Source organism: Pimephales promelas, chromosome 14, assembly GCF_988280905.1.
Source record: "Pimephales promelas chromosome 14, fPimPro1.hap1.1, whole genome shotgun sequence".
NCBI lineage: Eukaryota > Metazoa > Chordata > Actinopteri > Cypriniformes > Leuciscidae > Pimephales > Pimephales promelas.
Window position 1 is genome coordinate 4,164,401 of NC_142782.1, and position 23,989 is coordinate 4,188,389.

Consider the following 23,989-nt stretch of genomic DNA (forward strand, 5'->3'; position numbering starts at 1 on the left):
AACGCAGCTGCAGCGTTTCTAAACTTCTCCGTTTTAGGTCTTCGTTTTTCCCGTTTTAGTGTGGACGGGAGGTGCAAACGTAGCAAAAGGTCTCCGTTTTTAAACGAAAACGCAGTAGTGTGGACGGGGCCTTAGTTGTCTAATCTTCATTCATGGAAACGCAGACAGCAACAGGTCTAGGGGAAAAAAGTTACTGGGACAAATTGTTCCAGGTAATTTCAGTGGAAACGCTGCTTATATCTCTTTAAGGGAATGTTTTTTTTGTTTTGTTTTTTCAATTAAGTTGTTTCTGGATCAACACATTTTGTTGGTCCCTTGAACAACATGCCTGTTTGAAAATGTTGTCCTATCTCTACCCCTAAACCTAAACCTAACCCTACCCATTTCAAAAAAAAAAAATCAGATGGAAATTATAGGTGAATAAACCTGATGTAGAAGCACCTATTCCTGGTTGTAAACCAAAACGTGACATAAACTGTAAACGTGTTCCTTTAAATCTGATTGGTTGATTGAAGTGTTGTTTCAGTGGTGATCCAGGAATATGTTGTAGAGTATACAGTATACAGTATATACATAGAGTATACAGTATATCCAACAATATATCTGTGAGTTTAGATTTTATATTTAAACTTTTACAGTTTATATTTTGCAACAATATAAACAATCACTGAGATTTACTATATATGATGTAATATATCCAACTTTATGTAAGCATCAAAACCTGGACATTAAAATCGTGAGATTTCTTTAAGTGCTGGATTAACAAGTACTAATCATTCATTCACCTCCAAAGGTATGTTTGTTTCATCTGCTCTTCATGGTCGATAAGAACTGGATCACATTTTCGGGCAACAGGTCTGTGGAGGGTGTTTAATCTGTCCACAGGGGGGTCAGATCAGCGAGATCCAGTCAGGGTTTAGCGTGACAGCCCGTGGAGGAGGCAGCATTGTTCTCGCTGTTTGAATATCGCCTGGAGCTGCTATCACTTAAACTTAAACATGATCCTATTATTAGGCTTATGGTTGTTTGAGCTTATTGCTTTGTGTCAGGTGAGCAAAGGATTTAGGCTCTAGAGACCTTAGAATATCAGGGATTTTTAATTCCATACTGTATTTGCTTAAACATAGGCTTGTTTGATTTAGAAATTTTTATAAATAGTCTCGGCTGCAGATGAAATGAGAACACTTTTCGTGGATTGGAAAAAAAATAAACATATGGCTTATTTAAACTTTTTTAATTTAATGTACATAATTTTTGGTCCTTTTAAAAAAAATAAAGCATAACTATTGTTTGTTTTTATGATTATCATAATCAAAATTGATTAACTTTTCATAACTGATGAACTTTGTAACGTTGATACGGTTATTGAACTAAATTCATACAACCCTGTAATAAATTAAGCTAAGTAATGACACTATTGTTAATTGAATTAGTTTCATAATGAATGAATTTTACATTGACTTCTATAGTATTTTTTTTTTTTTTTGCTAATGGGGTGTCCCATTAACTGTTTGGTGACCAATATTCTTCAAAGTATCTACTTCTGTGTTCATCAGAAGAAAAAAAATTCATACAGGTTTGGAACAACTTAATCACAGGGTGTGTAAATGACAGAATTTCCATTTTTAGGTGTTTTCTGGAAATACCATAGTGGATTGATTAATTTATACAGCGTTTTTACTTTTGTCTTCGTCTTTGTGTTGATGTTGTGGGGAGGGGCTATTGTTGCATGGCAACAATCGTGATTGACAGTACTGTTTTCTTGAGAGAGGCGTATAATAATAACGCTATCATATGGTCTGGCAGATTTTGGGCTCGGCACCAGGGATGACAAATGTGCTCACGCAATAATTCAATCTGCTCTCCCAGTTCTTCAACTTTAGGGGACTTGCGAAGATGAGTAGTTGGAGCAATTAAGTTGGTCAGTCATTGTTAATGTGTAGCACCCGAAATATGTGCCAGGTTGTTTATGGAGAAGTGTTTTTTTATGAGAGAGAGTGAAAGAGAGAAAGTAAAGAAAACTTTGCTGACAGATTGTGATTTGGTGAATGTGTGAGAATGGAAGGTTGCCTGAGAATATCAGTAACTAATTAAAGTTCTCTTCCTTACGTCACTTGCTAAAGATGGTTACCGACGTTTCTAAAGGAAATCGCTGAAGGAAAGTAAAGCTCAGATCCATGTTGAGGAGAACAAAAAAAAATATTATTATTAAAATTATTTATTTATTAATTATTATTAAATGTATCATTATTATTCTTAAAATGTGGTTACATCATTGTTAGTAATGTAATTATAACTATGTATTAAAATTAATTACATAGTTATAATTACATTACTATCAATGATACAACCACATTTTAAGAATTAGTTTGTGAAGAAACTAATTGATCAGCTGTTAATATGAATATTGTCTTTTTGTGGTAGTTATAGCCCTGAGTATTACGACATATGATTTGATATATGATATGATAACAATCATATCATATCTCTCATGTATCATATCATATATCTCATCTCCTATATCTCATATATCATATCATGTATTATATAATGTTATATACTATGGATCACATCGCATCATATAATATTTCTCATGTATCATATCATATATTATTTCTCATATCCTATATTATATCATATATCTCATCTCATACAGTATATATTATTTCTCATATCATATATTATATCATATATCTCATCTCATATATATTATTTCTCATATCATATATTATATCATATATCTCACCTCATATGTGTTGTTTCTCAAATCCATATGCCTTCCATACTTCTTTCAGTATTTATTTATTTTTCAACACTTTTTACATAACATTACTTTTAATTTATTTTACTTTTTTTCATTCATTATTTTACATGTATTCAATTGTTAATTAATTTGTTCTAAGTGGTTTGATAAGTAGCTGTGATAATGTCCCTTTCTTTCTTTCTTTTTTTCTTTCTTTTATCTTTCTTTCTTTCTTTCTTTCTTTCTCTAGGAGAAGAAATACACTCTATTAATGGTGGACCCAGATGCTCCTAGTCGTCAGAAACCCTCTCGTGCTTACTGGAGACATTGGTTACTGGTTGACATTAAGGTACGTCACATCTCCAAAAAAACACTTTGAAATCAGATGCTTTCTCACCCTAATTTCGCAGTTGCACAATCTTGACTGTTATAACGTCATGAATCTTCTTCTGTGAAATAATGATTCTTCAAGCTATGTTAATATAAGTCAATATATATTCATCTGAATATTACCAAGAACAAAGCCTTAAAATAAAGGTTGCTTAAAGCAGAGCTTGGCACGGACAATCCTGGACATAATGTGCAAAGCAAAAGGTGTCAGAAACACTTTGGTGGGCAAACAATTCCTGGATCGCGTGGACCGTATCTGCACCTTCCATGTGCTTCACACTTGTGCTGCGTTTCCGATGAGTTACATAATTACTGAGTAAAAATATCATGTTAGTCACCAGCGCTCGGCTCCGACGGGATCTAGAGGCAGATTCATCAGGCTGTGCATGGGGACGCGGTGTTTAAACAACCGGAGATGAGACACACTTTAATTGCTCAATATTAAGTCAATATTCTTTCATCCTTTCTTCATTTTACAGGCTATTTTTTTATAGGTACTTTCTTTCTCGGATTTTCTTGATGTGGTCCTATTGGTTCACAGGGGAGCCTATGGATTCCAGTAAAGTTTGTTACTAGAAACTAGAAAACAAAAAATGCACAATTACTGATGTGTCTTAAGGTACCAAAAATTAAGATATTCCCGACATTCAAGATTTTCTGTTTGGAAATGTTTGTGGCAATCATGTGGGCGATTGGCTCTCCTGTGTAACGGGAATGATTGTACTTTAGTTCTGCTTCAGACAGACAGGAAAAGAGGAGTGTTAAACTATTGACATTTCCTCTTTGTTTCTTTTTTTACACATGGTTGTACTGGAAGAGTTCACCCTCACATCGTTCCAAACCCGCAAGATTTTCGATCATCTTCGGAACACAAATGAAGATCTTTTTGTTGAAATCTGAGAGATTTCTGTCTCTCCACTGACAGCTGCGCAACTACCACTTTGACACTTCAAAAAGTTCATAAAGAGATCGTAAAACTAATCCATATGAATTGAGCGGCTTAGTCCTACTTTTCTGAAGACACAATTGCTTTATATGATGACAGATTAATTGTATTATTTTATTCACATAAACATTGATCAGCGAACATAAACAGAAGCTCAACCGAACCTGCTTTATGCACGAGAACAAACCTCATTGGTTCTTGCTGAAGCTCAAACATGATGCGTAACACGAGAATGAACCTCATTGGTTCTCGCACATCAAGCGAACATGCTTGGGCTTTCGTTTACAACAACTGATGTGTGAGTTTATGAACAAATATGAAATTTGGGTTTTGGGTAAACATTTTCTCAAAAAGAAAATTTTTTCAAAGTTCAGGAACTTTCGGGGGTGGGACTTGGGTGCTGAACATGCTGATTGGTTGAGTTCACACAGCATTTTGATTGGTTGACTCCAATGTTTTCCAATTAAGTCATGTTTCTGGATCAACACATTTTGTTGATCGAATGTAAATCGTTGTAAACCGATCAAGTCTCTTCAGAAAATTGGGACTAAACCGCTCAATTCATATGGATTAGTTTTACGATCTCTTTATGAATTTTGTGCAGTGTCAAAGTGTAGTAGCGTAGCTGTCAATGGAGGGACAGAAATCTCTCAGATTTCATCAAAAAGATTTTCATCTGTGTTCTGAAGATGAACGAAAGTCTTACAGTTGTGGAACGACATGTGGGTGAGTAAATAATGACAGAATTGTTTTATTTATTTATTTCTGTTTAGCCACTTTCTTCAACTTTAGTTCTTCAACTTAACCAATTTAACTTCAAAGTTTAAGTGTTCAACTAATATTTATATTTAATTTCATTTTCTGCTTTATTTCAATTAACAAAAACTATTGTAGTAATTTGAGTTAACAATAACAATGATTTGGAGTGCCAAATGCGATGTAAAAATCAGACAAATCAGATGTATTTTAGCTCTAACAACTACTATTTTATTCTTTTTTGTCATTATTGAAGCTTGGATGAGCCCCAATCCTCATTCATGCTCATTGTGTGGAAGAGAAGAATTTTTGGGTGAACCATCCTTTTCATTCTATCATTTTATTGTGGTTTTGGTGACGGGACATCTATAAAATATCACTAAGGACAATCCTGTGAAAAGCATCACCCTGTTTGCAGGCGTTTTACTCGTAAATCTCGATACAAATAGATTTGCTAAAAGCAGCACATGATCATAGTCCCTGAAAACGAGGCCGGGTTCGCCGCTAGCTCAGCCCTGCCCTTTTCTCCTGCTATTCTCTGTCTCAGAGACGAGCCTCCTCCCCGTCTGGCCAGGCGACACATTGTGAATAAACAAATGTATTTCAGGTGCTCAGACAGACAACCTCTCAATATCCTGTCACTGTGTGGGCGGCGGCATGCCGCCTGTCTGCTCCCTGATTGGCTGTCTCGTTGTGCTGTGTGTATGATGAGGAGCCGTGGTTGGTCAGAGGTTTAATGAGGCTGGTGGGAGGTGAGTAATTGCCGCGGTGACTTCCTCTAACCTCGCTGAAGTTATAATAACATCCCGTGTGAATGTGTGGAATTATCTGTCCTGGAATACTCCTGGGCTTCAGACTGAAGCAGGTGCCACACAAATGAACAATTCCCCTCTCATTCCAACACCTTATTTAGAAATATAGCCTGTAATTCCTTTTTTTAGAAATTAAATTACAACCCTGATTTGGCTTGTTACTCCCCCATACAAGCAAACGTAATGTCTTTTGTGTATTGCATGCAAACACGATAGGATGGCAAAAATTGCGTTTCATTTTCACTCTTCTATCACAACTCATATCGGAGATCACATTTTATCTCGGTTTCAGTTCCCATGCTAACCTGGCTTTGACTCGTGGGATGTCTAAACATCACAGCTCTCTTAGTTTTTATGAGAAACTAAAAATGAAGGCGCTTTAAAAGCAAAAAAAAAAAAATATTCTCACCTAATGAACTTCAGTGTGATATGTACGTATAATAAAACTTTTTCTGCTTGCATAAAAATAGAAGTTTTATTAGCTAATAAAAGTTACTAACAGTTTTGCGTATCAAGTACTGAAATGCATCAAATTAAACTTGAGTAGACAACATTCACATTCACATCACATTCAGAACCTTAATCCAGTGCTTCCTGGTTTTAAGTGTCCTTTACTTCCTGAACCCCAGATTAATCAGATGATTAATAATAAGATTCCAGCAGCATGCATATTTACGAGAGACAACATCAACTGTTATCACTCTATTTATGTCATTATTACACATTACATAAGCCCCTTTCACATAGAGATTCAGGAAAATACAGATAATGTGACCCGGCATTTGTCCCGGGATTGTTTGATTTCGGTTCATTCACACTGCCAGTGATTTGCCGGGATCTGTGAGTGCGTTCACACACAACCCGTAAAGATCCCGGGAAGATGTGTAACGTGTAACGCACGCGTCGAAAACATGTACACGCGCATTCCGTTCAACAGCTGGTGAACGATCTCAGCTTCAGCGCTGATAGTGAGGAGCTCCTGGTCTCTGCTTCGTTCCAGTTTGCAGACATTTGTTCGTCCTTTCTTTAGCCGCTTTCCGACCAAGTAGTTACAGGAACTTAGTTATAGGAACTGTCCACTTCTAAACAGTTCTAAGAACTACTCTCCCCCAAACTCGGTTTTGCTGCTTGCGTTCGCACTGGCCAAGTGGCCATAGGAACTGGTAGGAGGGGTTAACGCAAGCATGGCAATGGTCTTTATCACTAGACGTAGTGCGGCCACTTACAACAACAACAAACCAGCATGGAGGAGGCTATTACAATGTTCCTGTTCTGCCTTGCTGGGACCTTAATTAACGGAGAACGAACGGCGGCGTTTAAAGATTATGCTTGGGTTCTGTAAGTTACAGAGAAACACAGAAGACGAAGGCTCCAGCGTAATATGATATTAAGTAATATGATGGGAGAAGATAAAAGAGCAGAGCGCAGGAGGCAAACAAAACGACGGGTAAGTTTAGCTATTATTAGCAATCAGCTGGTTGAATGCATTATGTTTGTCTTAATCCTCGTTGTAATGTTTTGCAAAAACACACCGCGTATGGCAGACAGCGCGCTACAAGTTCCGTCCGTGTTGACAGTGGACATGATAAGTTGAACCAATCAGCGTAGACCTAGGGAAAGGGAACTAAAAAAGTCCTCGCTCTAGACTAGGCACTGAAAGAGTTATAGGAACTTCGGTCTGAGGAACTAAAAAATCCCCAATTTAGTCCGGTCAGAGCACGAGAAAAATAGGGTTATAGGAACGTTGGGTTCTAGGAACTGCAAAAGTCCCTCTGGTCGGAAAGCGGCTTTTGATGATGATGAACACAAACTTTCTTCTAAGAGCAACAGAGTCACGCGATGGCACAAGCGTCATCACTATGACACACCCCTTACGGCATTGGCCCTGGCTTTTGTTCGCACAGCGTGCGTTCCGGGACTGATTCCGGCAATGTTACCCGGCATCAGTCCCGGTATCAATCCCGGGTCGTGTTTGCGTTCACACAGAAGGCTAAACTTGTGTAAAAGAGGCTAAACTTACAAATGATATGCATAATTACATGCAACTGACCCTAAACCAAACCACGATAGTAAGGACATTATTAATTACCGTAATATTATTTTGAACTATACTCAATGTATAATAATAATGTAGCAAGGAAACCCCATCAATCCAAATCCAATCAAATACATATCAAAGTTTAAAAAAGTAAGAAATTGGAACATTTTTCAACTTGGTCATGCACATCATAACGGACATGACTTGAATGATACCTCAAGTATACCGCAAGGTTTCACAGTCAAAATCCAGCCTTTTTACCAGGAACGCATGTAATCAATTCATGTGAGTTTTGCGTGAGGGCAAAAAAAAGTTCCCTAGGCAGATTTTGCTTTTGTGTTGGTAGTTGGTAATGCGAATTAATTCGCTGTACTGACTGATATAAAGCTGCTTGGCTTTAAAGTGCATTTCATTGCTATACTATTGACAATAGGGAATGGAGCTTTTTTTGCCCTTTTTTTTTAATTTAGCAAAATGTTCTGCTTATATCATAGCACCTACATTTCCGCCTGCCGGACGATGAAATGGGCAAAAAAATCCTATAGACTTGCATTGAAAGAATATTCAGTTTCAGATTATTTTATTTCATGCCATGTCAGCATCAGAGCTATTTTCATGGCAAAAAAATAATTTACAAAAATACAAATATCATATATAAACACAACAAAAACAAAACAAATATACACAAGAAATCATATTATACAATATATTTTTTTTAAATTAACATATGATAAAAAATCCAGAACCTTTTCAGGCATAATCTCATTAAATATGTCCTTCAAAGAAGTAACTTCATAAAAGAGCCTTCTGCTTGCGTTAAGTCCAGGACAATCTAATAAAAAAATGTTTGACAGATAAGGGAATTTTACAAAACATACATAAAGTTGGGTCTTCACCTTTAAGCAAAAAAGCATGGGTCAAACTTGTATGACCCATACGGCATCTGGTGTAGACCACTTGGTCAAATCTAGTTTTAAAATTGGTAAAAAGTCTGTTTGCTATTTATGGATGAGTTTCATACAACTTATTATTCTTGCACATATTCCACTCTTCTTGCCACTTATTTAAAATATAGCGGTTAATAATCGGCCTGATATCTGATGGAGGAATTTGACAATCATTATTCAGTATTCAAAACCTCTCAGAAGATCTTATCAACCACATAGAAATGCGCTAACACTTTTGCATGGACAAGCACCATCTCATTCAAGATCGCGCTCATTCATCGATTCATTCACCCTCTCTGCCTAACATACAATGATCTATGCATTCTCTTGAATGTAATGTCTAAAACAGCCCCGTGTTAATCGGTGATTTTGTCATCAACGCCCGTGCAAGTTTTGCCTCGACCTTTGTCTGTCTGAAGGAGGTATTTCTAACACTTTATTGGAACCATATTTAGTTTGTCATTTCCTCTGTTTGGCAGCATGTGTGCAGATGGACCCTTCCTCTCGTATCGCTGCCAACTCGCCACTCGCAGTCAGTCGAGATTTCTGGCACTCGTCGCAAACCAGAGAGCTCACTCCACACATTTGTGTCATTGTGCCGAACATATCTCCCTCAGTAACACATCATCTTATGCTCTTCGGCTCTTCAGCCAACAGTTACCATGCAACCGTTCTCCGCTCGGGCACTTGAACTGTTCCTGGCTCAGTCCTGACCAGTCCTGCTTTTCTCCAACCAACCATTCATGCCTCTCAAGAACCTGTTACCCGTTCTCTGGGACTTTCATGAGAGCTCTTGCCTGGCGTGATTGACTCAAGGCTTTGGATTGTCACTTTGTGTACTAGATCATGATTATATTTCTTGTAGCTTTTGACTTGATCATTTTGGTCTTTTTGATACAAGTCACAAAATGATTAGCTTGTTACAGAAAGCTTCTCTAATGCTATGGCTCTAGTATGAATGATATCTCAAATCATGCAGAGACATGACTATTACTTTTCTGAACAGTCAGACTTGCAAAAAGTCCTAACCAGATGCGACGTAAACAGTCTTCTCCAAGTTAACCAGAGTTTTTATCCTGACCAGCCGTGACAGCTGTATGCTTGTGAGTGCAAGAGAGCAGTGCACTTGCACAGAGCTCCGCCCACACACTCTTCTGATTGGCTGTGATTTGTGATTGATTTTGTCTTGTGCTTCTCACTGAAATGTATCACGTTGCAAATGGTTGTGACAAGGTGTTATGATTTTATCCTGTCAGACAAGACAGTGGACAAACACATTATTAGAGGAACCTGAGTCATATCTAAACTGAAAAAAAGGTAAATTTTCTGCTAAGCAACCAGCAGCTATGGTTTCCAGGACATTTTTAGTTTTACAGATTGAAATATACTGGACCAAATTACTGAAATCACCCTTTTATCTTTAGAATATACACTCACCTAAAGGATTATTAGGAATACTTGTTCAATAGAGTGCCGAAGTGATGACGTCACTTTGTAGGACAACCCGGAAGCTAGCGGCGCATGGGTTCCCTCGGTTGAAAAGCAATGCATTTTCCCCATAGACTTTTGGAAAATCGCAAAAAATAAGATCTGTGTTTAACAAAGGGTTGTGACCCTTACACGTTTTGTCTAGCAAGATAATCTTTAAAAGGTAATCCAAAATTTATACAATTTGAAGTCTACATAAAGATTTAAAAAAACACAATCAGACACAATAAAGTTTAAAAAACCACAAGCAGGTTATAAATGTGTGTTCTATGTCAAAGATCAAAACGTGTAAATATTTAGAGGCTTTGTTCATGACAGACCTTATTTCAGGCGATTTAGCAAAAACCCATTCAAAAATCCCATAGGCTTTAGAGCGAGGGAAGCGTAATGCTAAAATGCTAACTCACTTCCGCGTTTTGGCCTACAGAGTGACGTCGTAACTTCGGCACTCTATTTCTCATGAATGCAATTATCTAATCAACCAATGACATGGCACTTGCTTCAATGCATTTAGGGGTGTGCTCCTGGTCAAGACAATCTCCTGAACTCCAAACTGAATGTCAGAATGGGAAAGAAAGGTGATTTAAGCAATTTTGAGCGTGGCATGGTTGTTGGTGCCAGACGGGCCGGTCTGAGTATTTTACAATCTGCTCAGTTACTGGGATTTTCACGCACAACCATTTATAGGGTTTAAAAAGTATGGTGTGCAATGGGAAAAACCCACTACAAATAGGAAAAAGAGGCTACAATTTGCAAGAGCTCACCAAAATTGGACAGTTGAAGACTGGAAAAATGTTGCCTGGTCTGATGAGTCTCGATTTCTGTTGAGACATTCAGATGGTAGAGTCAGAATTTGGCGTAAACAGAATGAGAACATGGATCCATCATGCCTTGTTACCACTGTGCAGGCTGGTGGTGGTGGTGTAATGGTGTGGGGGATGTTTTCTTGGCACACTTTAGGCCCCTTAGTGCCAATTGGACATTGTTCAAACGCCACGGCCTACCTGAGCATTGTTTCTGACCATGTCCATCCCTTTATGGCCACCATGTCCCCATCCTCTGATGGCTACTTCCAGCAGGATAATGCACCATGTCACAAAGCTCGAATCATTTCAAACTGGTTTCTTGAACATGACAATGAGTTGACTGGACTAAAATGGCCCCCACAGTCACCAGATCTCAACCCAATAGAGCATCTTTGGGATGTGGTGGAACGGGAGCTTCGTGCCCTGGATGTGCATCCCACAAATCTCCGTCAACTGCAAGATGCGATCCTATCAATATGGGCCAATATTTCTAAAGAATGCTTTCAGCACCTTGTTGAATCAATGCCACGTAGAATTAAGGCAGTTCTGAAGGCGAAAAGGGGTCAAACACAGTATTAGTATGGTGTTCCTAATAATCCTTTTGGTGAGTGTAGACTGACAACACTCTTAAGCACAGGTGGTGAAGAGAAAGCCACGTGGTTAATCAGAGTTCATCACAGTTGAGGTAAATATCAATATAAAGAATGTGGAACACAAGGTGTAACATAAGACCGTAATTTACAAGGTTAAACAAGTCTTTATAGCTTTTTTATAGTCTTCTACTGTCAACATCTTTACAGTAGAGTTTTTTTTTTTTTTTGGTTAAGCTTCCACTCAGCAAACAACACTAATGGCTGACCTATAACCATAGTATCGTTGTAAGAGTGAAAAGAACTTCCAGATCTACTATAGGCTATTTGCACAGTGGATGCCTGTTGATTTCACATTTAAGGGAGCTGGTGCAGATTGAATTGGAAATGAAGTTATTAATTCTGTTGGAGCAGATGGTGATGGAAGAGGGGAATGAGGATCTGCATTGCCCCTGTAGCTCAGCACTCAGCCCGCCTGACCCATTCTGTCTCTCAATTCCCTCCTGCTCATGGAATACTACCAAAAAACAATCCCCGAACAGCTTGTTCTGCCTCAAACGGACTTCTCCTCCAGATCACAACGCTCCTATGTCTTGCTCCGTCTGATTTCAGTATCTCGTTCTCTCGCTCTCTCTTTCTCTGCACATAAAAACGGATGTTTTTGTTTGCTCTGCTGATAGAAACAAAAGGTAGAGTCATTAGCGATAGAGAGTAGTTTGCTTATGTAAATAAAGTGCTTGGTGAAAAATCCTTATTTACTTTTCACCCTAATGGTCCACCCCCACAGATTGCATATCGCATCACCCAAGAGCTGTTGGTGAATCAAATAATTATTAACTGTAATCTTGCACAGGAGTTGAAAAATGCTTGAAGTGATTTCATGGGCCCAATTATGGATTTTTGAAAATGACCCTTCATGTAGTGTGTAACACAGCTCTAAGTGAATGAAAACATCCTGCAAAGTTTTAAATCTGAATATGTACCGTATGCAAAGGTATTGTCTTTCAAAAGTAAGAGTCGACTCTGAATCAATGAAATGAATCGTTTTTCAAAGAATCATAAGCCGCTTCGTTGTGACGTCAGGATGAAACATTAGCATATTGCCCACCCACTTATTGCGAGCAGACACCAGGGAAAACTTGAACCTCAAACCGGCAATTGATTCCTGTGGATACGGGACAGCATCATGTTGAGAAGAAGTTGTGCTCTACAATGTGACGGTAAAGCCAGTTTTTTTTTTCACTGCCCAAGGACGAGCATGTGAAGAATCAGTGGCTAAAATTCATCTTTACCACTATACCACAGCAGTATAATCCTAAACTTGTGCTCTCTTTGTTTTACTGACGACTTCTCAAATCTCGGAGTTCAATGCTGGATTCGCAAACTCTTGAAAGATGGTGTTCAAAATACTTAGTTTTAAGTTTTATATTGTGTAGATCTCCTGCTAACTGGCTAACTCACATTATTACTGTCTTACTGAAATACTTCTGCTGATCAGTTGTGGGCCACTATTATCTAAAAATGGCTATGAATGCAGATCGCATTCATTACTCACTACTTTGAGGAAAGATTAAGCTTGGAGTAAGATTTGTGTTACCAACGTTTATGTTACATTAGTCATTCACGCTAGAGCTCAGCTAATGTATACACGGTTTTTGATAGTTTCCAAATGTTCATTGCAATAAATTAGAAAAAATTATGAGAATAAAATGTGAATAAAAGCCTAAATTAAATTTGTTCATCATATAAAGTGATCGTGTCTCAGCAAATTTGAACTAAACCACTCAATTTGATTCGTTTTAAAGGGATACTCCACTTTTTTTTTTTTGGAAATAGGCTCATTTTACCACTCACCCAGAGTTAAACAGTCGAGTTTTACCGTTTTCGAATCCATTCAGCCGATTTTCTGATATTTAGAAGACTATCAGTTACTAGTAGGGTTGGGTATCGTTTGAATTTGAACGATTCTGATTCCGATTCCGATTCCTTGTTTCGATTCCGGTTCCTAACGATTCTCGATTCCGATTCTTTTAAGAGGCAGGGTCAAAAAAGTTTAGCAAACCTTGCTAACCAACGGTCTTTCTGAAGGAAATAATCCTGTCACAAATACTCCTTCTGTCACAAATTTTGCATTTTGCCAAGATTTCGTTATTTTTAGAAAAGTGAAGCCACACTTTGGACCGCTGACGTAAGCTACTAATGTTCGACTCGCGCGGTTATGCCAACACTTCCGGTAGACGCTTCTTCGTTGGTGTTGTTCAGCGGTTTCCTATTCCGCTCGGCAGACTGTGAATATCGAAACTAGGAATCGAAATTTTAACTTTTGAACGATTCCGGGAAAAACGAAAAGTTAGTCCCGATTCCAATCGATACTCGATTCTCGATACCCAACCCTAGTTACTAGACAGTTTCTGGTCTCATTGACTTCCATATAGGAAAAAAATATACTATGGATGTCAATGAGACCAGAAACTGTCTGTTTACTGATATTCTTCTAAATATCAGAAAATCGACTGAATATGTTCAAAAACAGTAAAACTCAACTATTTAACTCTGGGGGAGTGGTAAAATGAGCCTATTTCCAAAAAAAGTGGAGTATCCCTTTAAGATAATTTTATTAACTTTTTGAAGCGTCAAAGTGGTAGTCAATGGAAGGAACAGAAAGCTCTCAGATTTCAACAAAAAGTTCTGAAGATGAACGAAAGTCTTACAGCTTTGGAACGACATGAGGCTGACAAATTAATGACATGATTTTTATTTTTGAGTGAAATAACCCTTCATCATTAACGGGGTGACCAGATATATACTTTTGGCGACCAGTTATCTGTGTGGGCCTGACTGCATGACATTGCCAGTGTTTTTCCCTTCTTAAGGTCCAAACTGACCCTGACACACCCTCATACGCTCATCTCTCTCTCACACACACACCTCACATCCGAAACAAGTGTATGTGAGTCTCAGTCACAATGGATCGTTTTGAGAATTCGTGCTAATCGCTAATCGCTAACAGACAGATATTAAAGGAATGTTGTGGGTTCAATACAAGTTTAGCTCAGTCAACAGCATTTGTGTTATTTACTGTATCCATTTTATGATTAAGTATTTTCGCTCTTATTTTATTATTATTTTTAGTAACATTTGTGCTGAGGCAAGATGTAGTGGAACTGAAGCAGCAAACATTAAAATATTCACTGTTTGTAGACAAGATGTAGGATTGTAGTAACACAAGTCACTTTCTAATCAAACAGCTTTCTTTTGGTCAACGCAGGGACTTCACATGACCAACTTGAATCTGAAATTTGTCTATAATCTAGATTTCTATTGAAATTACTGGATAGTGTGATGAAAATTCACTGAACAATGGAGAATGTGACAGCACCTTTAATTAGTTTAAGCCCGTTCACACAGAGAACAATAACTATAAAGATGACAGTAACTTTATTAGCGTCCACACCAACCACACACCAACTCCTTGTTATGAATGTACCTTAAGGGCTTAGCTCATCTGCTAATCTTTCTAACTGAAAAACTGTCCATAAATTGCCGTGCAATGCGTGTCATTTAGGCGCGCCAGATACCTCTCTTAGGACTTGGCACATATTACCATAGTCTAATGACTGCTAATTGACTTACAGTTGCAAACTTACTTATAGTTAGTTGTATAGCTGCACAATTCAAACAACGTACAATTTATTTGACGATAAAGGGTACCATGTGCGTTGGATGTGTATGCTTTGGCAAAAGTGTCGTATATGACGCCTTGGGATGAGAACGGCTCAATTCTTACATCTTTTCTCAGAATTGTGAGATATAAACTCGCAATTGCGAGTTATCAGGCCAATTCTAAGGGGGGATAAGAATAGTTTATCTCTCACAATTCTGAGTTTACAACACGCAATTTCGACTTTATCTCGCAATTCTGACTTTATATCACGCAATTCTGACTTTATATCTTCGCAATTCTAGCTTTATAACACGCAATTCTGACTTTATAACACACAATTTCGACTTTATGGCACACAATTGCGACTTTATATCAATCAATTCTGACTTTATATCTCGCATTTCTGACTTTATGACACAATTGCGACTTTATATCACGTAATTCTGACTTTGTCGCATTTCTGACTTTATGACATGCAATTGCGACTTTATATCAATCAATTCTGACTTTACTGTATATCTCGCATTTCTGACTTTGACACGCAATTGCGACTTTATATCAATCAATTATGACTTTATAACACACAATTGCGACTTTATATCACATAATTTTGACTATATCACGTAATTCTGACTTTATATCACGTAATTCTGACTTTACATCACACAATTCTAAAATGTATATCTCGCAATTCTGACTTCATAAGACGCAATTCTGACGTTATATAAAGCAATTCTGAGAAATAAAGTCAGAATTGCGAGATGTAAACTCACAATTGTGAGAAAAAAAGTCTGAATTGTGTGATAAAAAGTCGCAATTACCTTTTTCATTTTATTTTTCATTCTGTGGCGGAAACAAGCTTCCATATTGATTGTGGAGACCAGTCAGTGGGGAAAAGGATTTATAATCATACTAAATGATGCTTATTTGAAAATGTGAAAATGCAAAGAGGTCTCTGTGATGGGTTAATTTAGGGGTAAGGGTTAGTGTTAGGGGAGAGAATATTCAGTGTGTACAGTATTAAAATCATTATGTCGGAGATTCCCCATAAAGATACAGAAACCTAGTGTGTGTGTGTGATGGCGGTATACTGGTGGGAAAGGTGGAAATACCACAGCCACTTTAAAGCAGCATGACTCTCAGGAGAGAACACACTTGTACAGACAGAGAAACCATTGTAACGCTCTCAGAACAGCTGTGTGTGTTTGTGCTTCAGTTTTGCGAGTGCCTGTTGGGACGCTCGGCTCTGCCTGTACTGCATGTCCTTTGACTGCTGATTGGATTATATTTCTTTCCCTCAGAGGACTGTGCTTTTCTAGAAGTCAGTGTGTCAAGCGCGTGTTTTCTTCTCTCCCTGTGTTTATGTGCGCGTACACACTTAGCTGAAGAAGCTGTTAAGCTCTGAAAGTGACTCCCGGCCTCTTTAGGGTCAATAAGACAGCAAATCTGTAGGAGTTTGTTATGCCAAGGCAGAGCAGAAACTGTTGTATTATTGTTTAACAGAAAACAGTTTAAGGTGCCAGGAGCCGGCAGTGTATTATTTGTCTTGAGAGATGTTTGTCCAATTGCATATGTTTGTGTTAGACTTGACTTTCTGTTTTTAGATTTTAGTGTCAATGTGGAATGACATTCCTAAATCATTTTACTTCTGTAATTTGACGTGTTGATACAATCTGTATAGCATTTCCAGCAAAAAGTTTGATTGTAGATATATTTTTTCAAAGTAATTGTATTTTTTAAATTAATTGCAATTCATAAACCCCTTTTTAAATACGGTAGTTTTTGGAATTAAACACCACGTTATACAAAGCTTGTCTTGTCATTAAAAGGTCAAATTATGTGATATGTTAAGGGACTGTGGTTGGACCACATGACTTTTTTTGGGCATACCACAACTTTGATTTGACATATAATCAAGAATCTTTTTTTCTTTCATTTTTTTTCAAATGTTAATACAAAAAAAAAAAAACTGCTTCACTTTTTTAACTTCTACAAATGAGGTTTTTCAAATGTTTTCCCCATTATGATATCAGGATAGTTGTACTACTCAGACATGTTTACTTTATGCCCACAAAATTAATTTTAATTTAAAAAAAAAAAACGAATTATGTTTATCATAGAAGAAGTGTATAATTCAGTGTACACTGTTCAACATTTGTCATGTTTTTCATGGAAGGCTGCATTTATTTGATCAAAATTTGTCAAAATCTTTACTTTTTTGACACATTTGACTCATTTTGACACAAGTTTCACAGACAAGGGTTAATCCTAAATGCATACGACTACAGAATTTATTTAAAGTCCCCGTGAAATCAAAATTGAACCTATTTACTTTGTTAGCGCATATTACTAGTCTTGTGGTGAACAATTAATCCGTGCAAGTGAATATATATTAAAAAAATGTTTTACCTTAGTAATCTTTAATCAAAATCTGAAAAGTTACTTCCGGTCTGGAACGGTTTCTTTTTCTGATGACGTTGATGTGGTGAACGCTTAACCACTCCCCTCAAACCGTTAGTTTGCTATGAGCGAGAGATGGAGAGGAGGAGCGCTAGAGTAAAACCCTGCCCTCTGTTCAATATTCCGTTTCACTTGGAAATACGTCACAGCACTGGAGAAAAATCGTTTGCAACTTCCGGTTCACGGGGACTTTAAGATCTGCCTGCATTGACACCGTTATACGAGAACTGATCTGATCTGGGCGATGATATCACTGTTATCTCCTAGAGTGGCTATAAATGAAATAGACTGTTTTCAACAAAAACAAAAATGAACCATCACTGAATTACCTTGAGCTGGTTTATGACACTATTCTCTTCTAGATCTGCTGTACAGCAGAAAGAAACTTTTTGCATTATTTTCCTGTTATCATTAAGTTGCTTTGAAACAATCTGTATTGTAAAAAGTGCTATATAAATAAAGGTGACTTGACTTGACTTTAAATAGCGATCTTTTGTAACATTATAAATGTCTTTTACCATCAGTAAGATCAATTTAATAGCCTGGGTTTCCCCATGCTGTCTTTGCGCAGTGCGATTTTATTCACGCTGCTAGGCAGTCTGGATACCATGGACCAGATTTTCGCCTCAGCGAGGGAACCAATCACAGAACGGGGAGGGAGCAGCGAGATAATGGTGACGTCTATGCGAAACAACCGAAGCAGTTTGTTTATCTATGGATCCAACATGGCAGCAGTCGTGAAGTTACCTTTCGATGCAGCCTTAGATAGATACGCCATCATGTACACATAAATCTCTGACCCATCGTCTTCTTCCTCGTCTAATTTCTTTCGCTTTATATACGTCATCTGGTTTAATTGAACCAACTGGCTACAGGCTCATTTGAGAAACAATCGTAGCACCCAATAAACGGCTCTGGGCATTCTTAAACCATGCCTCATAAACGAGAAAATGAACATGTGGTTCCCAGACGTTGGTCTGATGTTAGCCAGGCTATCAATTAAATACATCTGTGCTGAAATTGAATGTGTCAATTTCTTTCAAAAACAGAAGATGCATGACCCCAAAACGTTTGAATGGTAGTGTACAATACTATATGTATGACTTGCATTTTATTAATGAAATAATTTTTTTTTTAAATATGCGGGGGCTGTTTTTTAGGCTATCAATTGTACCTCAAATACTTCGGGTCACAGCAATGCCTAAAAGTCTATTGGTCATCATTATTTCATGAATAAATCATAAAGACTTCTTTTCACTGTGGAGTAACACATCCACTGTTCAGTAAGACCAAAAACGTTAATCAAGTGAGTAAATAGGGTCAATCTACTTCTTTTTCGCTCCATTTGACGTGTTATTGAGTCCAGGGAGCTTGGGTGTACCTTATCATTTTCCCACAATGCAGCTCCGTGTGACAGACACCTCTCCTCGGGTAGTTCTCAATCATGACTATTTACTCTCCAAGGACCCGTTTCACACTCCAAAAAAAGAAGAAAAAAAAGAAAACAACAACAACAACAACAACTGTTATTTAGAATTACTCCTCTATTGTACAACTGTTCTTTTTCGCCTGCCGCACTTTTTCTCTCTTTCCCATGTCTGTGAGCCTCACACCTTGCCGGGGAAACATCTGTGCGGGAAGCGTGCCGGCTGGGGGGGCATATGGGGCGCAGGTACCGGAGTGCATCTCATCCCCGTTAATGATGAGCGTTTCTGCCCTTTCTCTCAGCTCGCCGAGACACCGCTCGCCGCCACTGGTCCGCTCTCTTCTCCGCGAACGCGCAACCCGACAGATTTACAGACATATGCGGGGCTTGTTGTTTTCCAAGTAGTTCATTTGCAGACGTGTGCCGCTAACCTTACAAGCCACCTGTATCTTTCCGAGAGACGGTGGGCGCCGCGCAGGAGCGTGGCGAAGTCTGTTTTTCTTCCTTTTGTGTCTAATGTGATTTTAATTCCATATTTAGCGGATATGCAGATGTGTGAGGTCATGATGTGTTTTTCCAGAGCTGTGAAAATGAAATGCTCGTCAACATGTCGACATCCATCACTCTCTCTGCAATCTCTCGGTTGTGCGTGTTAATTAAGATTCGTCAGTCTCGGTGTCTCCCAGTGAGCTCCTGGTGAATTGCATCACATTTAGACCCCGTCAGAGGTTCTTGAATGATTAATCTGACATCTTATTCAACAAATATTTATTTTTCTCTTCCTTTACAGATATACTTTAGGCTTTTTACAGGTTTAGCATTACTATGGTTTTCTATGGCATTACTATGGTTGACTATGGTTTTAGCTTTATCTTTTTTTGTAGCTGAAGTAAATCATGTAGCCCTCAATCGGGTCATGACAATCGGGTCTGTACGACCCCAATCGACTTTTACTTATTAAAAAAAAGGTTCCCCTCTATCTCAGTGGAATACGATTTTGTGACTTTTCATACATTACATGCTTGATTCGGTTGTTCTGAAGGTATGTAAAAAAAATTTTACACTTCTGGTCTTCGGGGTCAGTATGACCAGCCCGTTCTCATCCTTTAGCGTCACATAGAACGCTATATGACAAAACGGCGCTATACTACGCACATGGCACCAAAAAATATCTAATTGAAGAGAATTGGCACTGGCTGGTTACTTCCGGGTTCTGGACTGGCTGCAGTAACACGTCTCTGTCCATGCGGGGGCGCTCGTGGTCGAGTGCAGAATGAATGGGAGTCAATGGGGTTTCACCCCCAGAAATCCACTTTTCTCAGGATGTAATTTTTTGTCAAGTAATTTGAAAGTTGCATTCAAAGGGGAGGGCTAAGTTAACACACTCAGCTGAAAATTGCATTTTTAAGTTCACTTATCTGTTCTAAAAATCCGTTCAAAACTGTGATGACGTCACACAATAGCAGAATGCTAGCGTGTTCCGGCCAACAACGGCCTAACCTGTAAGACTTCGAAAGGACATAAGTACTCGTTCATTCGACTTTTGGCTATAATCTATATTGAACTTGCGGAATCAACAATAAAATCTATTTTGATTTAACGACAAGCAGGTGAAAGAGACACTTTTAGCCGTTTAGCCCCATAGACTCCCATTCATTCTGCTCTCGCCCGCGATCACCCCCAGTGGAATTCTAATGGAACTGCAACCAAGATGATGCACAATAGGGCTAATAGGAAGTGGCTCTCCGGGCTCTGATGGCACCCTTTATCGTTAATATAACATGCCAACCCAAAGCATCATAAATCATTTAGCGTAATATGAGACTACCCTACCCTACCCCACACCTAAACCTACCCGTCACAGCACTTGTTTTATTAATGATAACGGGTGCCATGTGCGTAGTATAGCGCCGTTTTGTCATATAGCTTTCTATATGCGTTGGTATGACCCCACTTTGAAATGAATGGGAAATGCGAAAAAAAAAACTAAATATATTTTCTTCATGTGTCAAAAAAAAGGCATAAATCTGAACATTTTTACACAAAAATGAAGGCGTAGTACTAGAGCATAAATGCAATGCATCATAAAAAAAAATATGCTAGCTAATGGTGTAGTTGAGGAATTGTGTGGTGTCTGGATACAAAAGTACTTTATATCTCCAAAAACACAGCATTAATGAACAGATGAGAAGTAAACAAAAAAAATGATATATTATTTGTATGATTAAAAATGTATATTTTTTGTACAATTACTCAATCAATTGTTGGGGTCGTATAGATCCCGAAGCCCAGAAGTGTAAACAGGAAACGAAGACCATTTGAAGGTTAACATATAATGTTTGTTGGTCTATAGATTTCAGAGATTGTCTTATTATTGAGAGATGAGAGGGTCTGTATCTCTTACCATTGGAAAAAGCTAACTGGGATCGGCTAACTGGGATCACATGAGGCATCTCATCATATTATAAAATGGCAGTGACGTCAGTGGAAAGCGTTCAGAGTTTTATGACGGTCAGTTACAGTTTACGTTACACAGTTTCTAGCGCATCCGTCTTGTGAATAACGTCCTATATCTGGTGTTATATCGCTAGTAAACGTACAGCAGGACTGCAGTGGATGTGGAATGTGCTTTACTCAGTGGTAAAAATAGCATGATTTGCTCTGTTAGCTGCAAATTACTGGTCATAAAACAACATTTAAGATTAGATTAAATCTGTTCATTAGATACTGCCTTTTTGGGGCATATATACATTGGGGAGAACATGTATTTGATACACTGCTGTTTTTGCAAATCTTACAAAGCATGTCAAAGTCTGTAATGTTTATCATGGGTACTCTTCAACTGCGAGTGACTGAATCTAAAAAAATCTAGTTATTCATTTGCATTTTATTGCATGACAGGTATTTGATCACCTACCAATCAGTCAGAATTCCGGCTCTCACAGATCTGTTAGTTTCTCTTTAAAGGGATGCTTCAGGATTTAGCATTAGGCTTTGTATTAGTAGGACACCTGTAGTATTACCGTGCTTTCCACCCTCATATCCCCCTGAGACGAGAGATTTATGTATTTTTTTTGTCTGAAAAAAATCCTCAGATGACGCAAAAATAGTCGTTTTGTGTGTTTTTTTTAGTCATTTTGCAGTCTCGCTCACAGAATGAACACATAGTGTCGGCCATCTTTTTTTTGGAAAGCTGAGTAGTCGGGGTTACCATCCTCTTTTTCCCGGACATGTCCGGCCGTCGATGTCTGGGATTCAGCTTTTGCTTTCTGCAGTCGCCATTCACTGTTTACATGCACAGCTTTTGTTTCAATCTAACTGAATTCATTCTGATTGGTGAATCTGACTGTAGTGTTTACATGAACGCTAAACAAGTGATCGGTTGATGTGTGTTTTAACATTGCTAAGAAAATTCCCGCTCCTCCGTGAGAGATACGAGACCGGTGCGTCTCACAGGTGTCGCTCATTGGTAATCACGCCACCGGCCTCACGCCGTTCTCCCGCGGCCCTCACTCGTCCCGCTCGCCTCAGTAAACATGATGAATGGCGACTGTTGAACGCAAAAGCCGAATCCCGGACATTTTGGGCGTCTCTAACATCCCGGACATTTTGGGACACCTCGAAACACATTTACAGGCAGACTCATCACGGAGACTCACTAGTAGCCTAGACTTGTTGTTTAACTACTGCGCTCTGTTACCGGTAGGCGTGGCCTCTTAGGGCAGAAAAGCAAGTGCATTCTGGGAGTTGTTGTCTTTCATCCACATAAGCCAAAAATACATTTTCTGGCTTTTCTCAGTCTAGAAAAATAATTTCACATTTCTTCTACATAAATGACCCATTTTAAATACAGATTCATCTTTCCAGAGGTGAAGTATCCATATAAGAAGCTGGGTTTATGTTTTAGATTCCGTCACTCACAGTTGAAGAGTGCCTGTGATAAACATTACAGACTTCTACATGCTTTGTAAGTGGAAAACCTGCAAAATCGGCAATATATCAAATACTTGTTCTCCCCACTGTAGCAGTGATACTAGTCATCACTAAAATGTATTTGTAATTAAATTTTTGAAATATGGAAGCCATAGAAAGAAAACATTTATTTATTTAAATCTTTAATAAAATCTATACAATCTTTAATAAAATTTATAATCTTTAATTAAAATTCTATTTATTTACATTTACATTCATTAACATCATTCTTAGTAGGCATACACCACAGTCATAAATTATTACATTTCAAGTCTAATTTATTAGTTGAAACCCGGAAGCCATAGAGAGAACTCATCATTATTTTATTTATTTTTTATTAAAGAACAATACAATACAATATATATACTGTGTATATATATATATATATATATATATATGAAGAGTTCAGATGCAAAAGCCTCTAAGTGCCATTTGAAATTTTGTTCTAGAATGACCATTTTTATGTATTTAAGTTCAGTAATTTCACTTAAATGACAATTAATAGGTAATCTTCATTGTCATTTAAGTGAAATTACTGAACTTAAATATACAAGCTTGATAAAAATGATAATTTTAGAAGAAAATTTCAAATGGCACTTAGAGGCTTTTGCATCTGAACTCTTCATATATATATATATATATATATATATATATATAATTAAATTATTAATTTTCTCTTTATTCAGTAAAATGCATTATATCAGCATCATAGTGCATGGCAGTCTTAGTCATTCAAGTCTTATTATAATTGGTGAAACCCGAAAGCCAAAGAAAGAGAACATTAATATATATATAATTTATTAATAATTTATTTTTTTGAATGAATAAATGATATTTTTTTTTCTTTAGACAAAATACAATATCATTCAATATTACACTATGCCTGTTATTAAATACTACTACACATTTGCTGGTGTTAGTAATGTCGTAAATGAGTAATGATTTTTTTTT

General features: G+C 37.7%; 1 protein-coding gene across 4 annotated transcripts in view; it reads left to right on the forward strand.

The window, feature by feature from the left end:
• pebp4 (phosphatidylethanolamine binding protein 4) overlaps window positions 1-23,989 on the forward strand; it is a 142,030-nt gene that overhangs the window by 49,274 nt on the left and 68,767 nt on the right. For all 4 annotated transcript variants that reach the window (XR_016146444.1, XM_089119298.1, XM_089119297.1 and 1 more), the window contains exon 4: window positions 2,994-3,092. Coding sequence is in view for 3 of the 4 variants with exons in the window: in XM_089119298.1 (XP_088975424.1) it covers window positions 2,994-3,092 (99 nt within the window). In the remaining variant the exon portion in view is untranslated. The remainder of the gene's footprint in view (window positions 1-2,993; window positions 3,093-23,989) is intronic.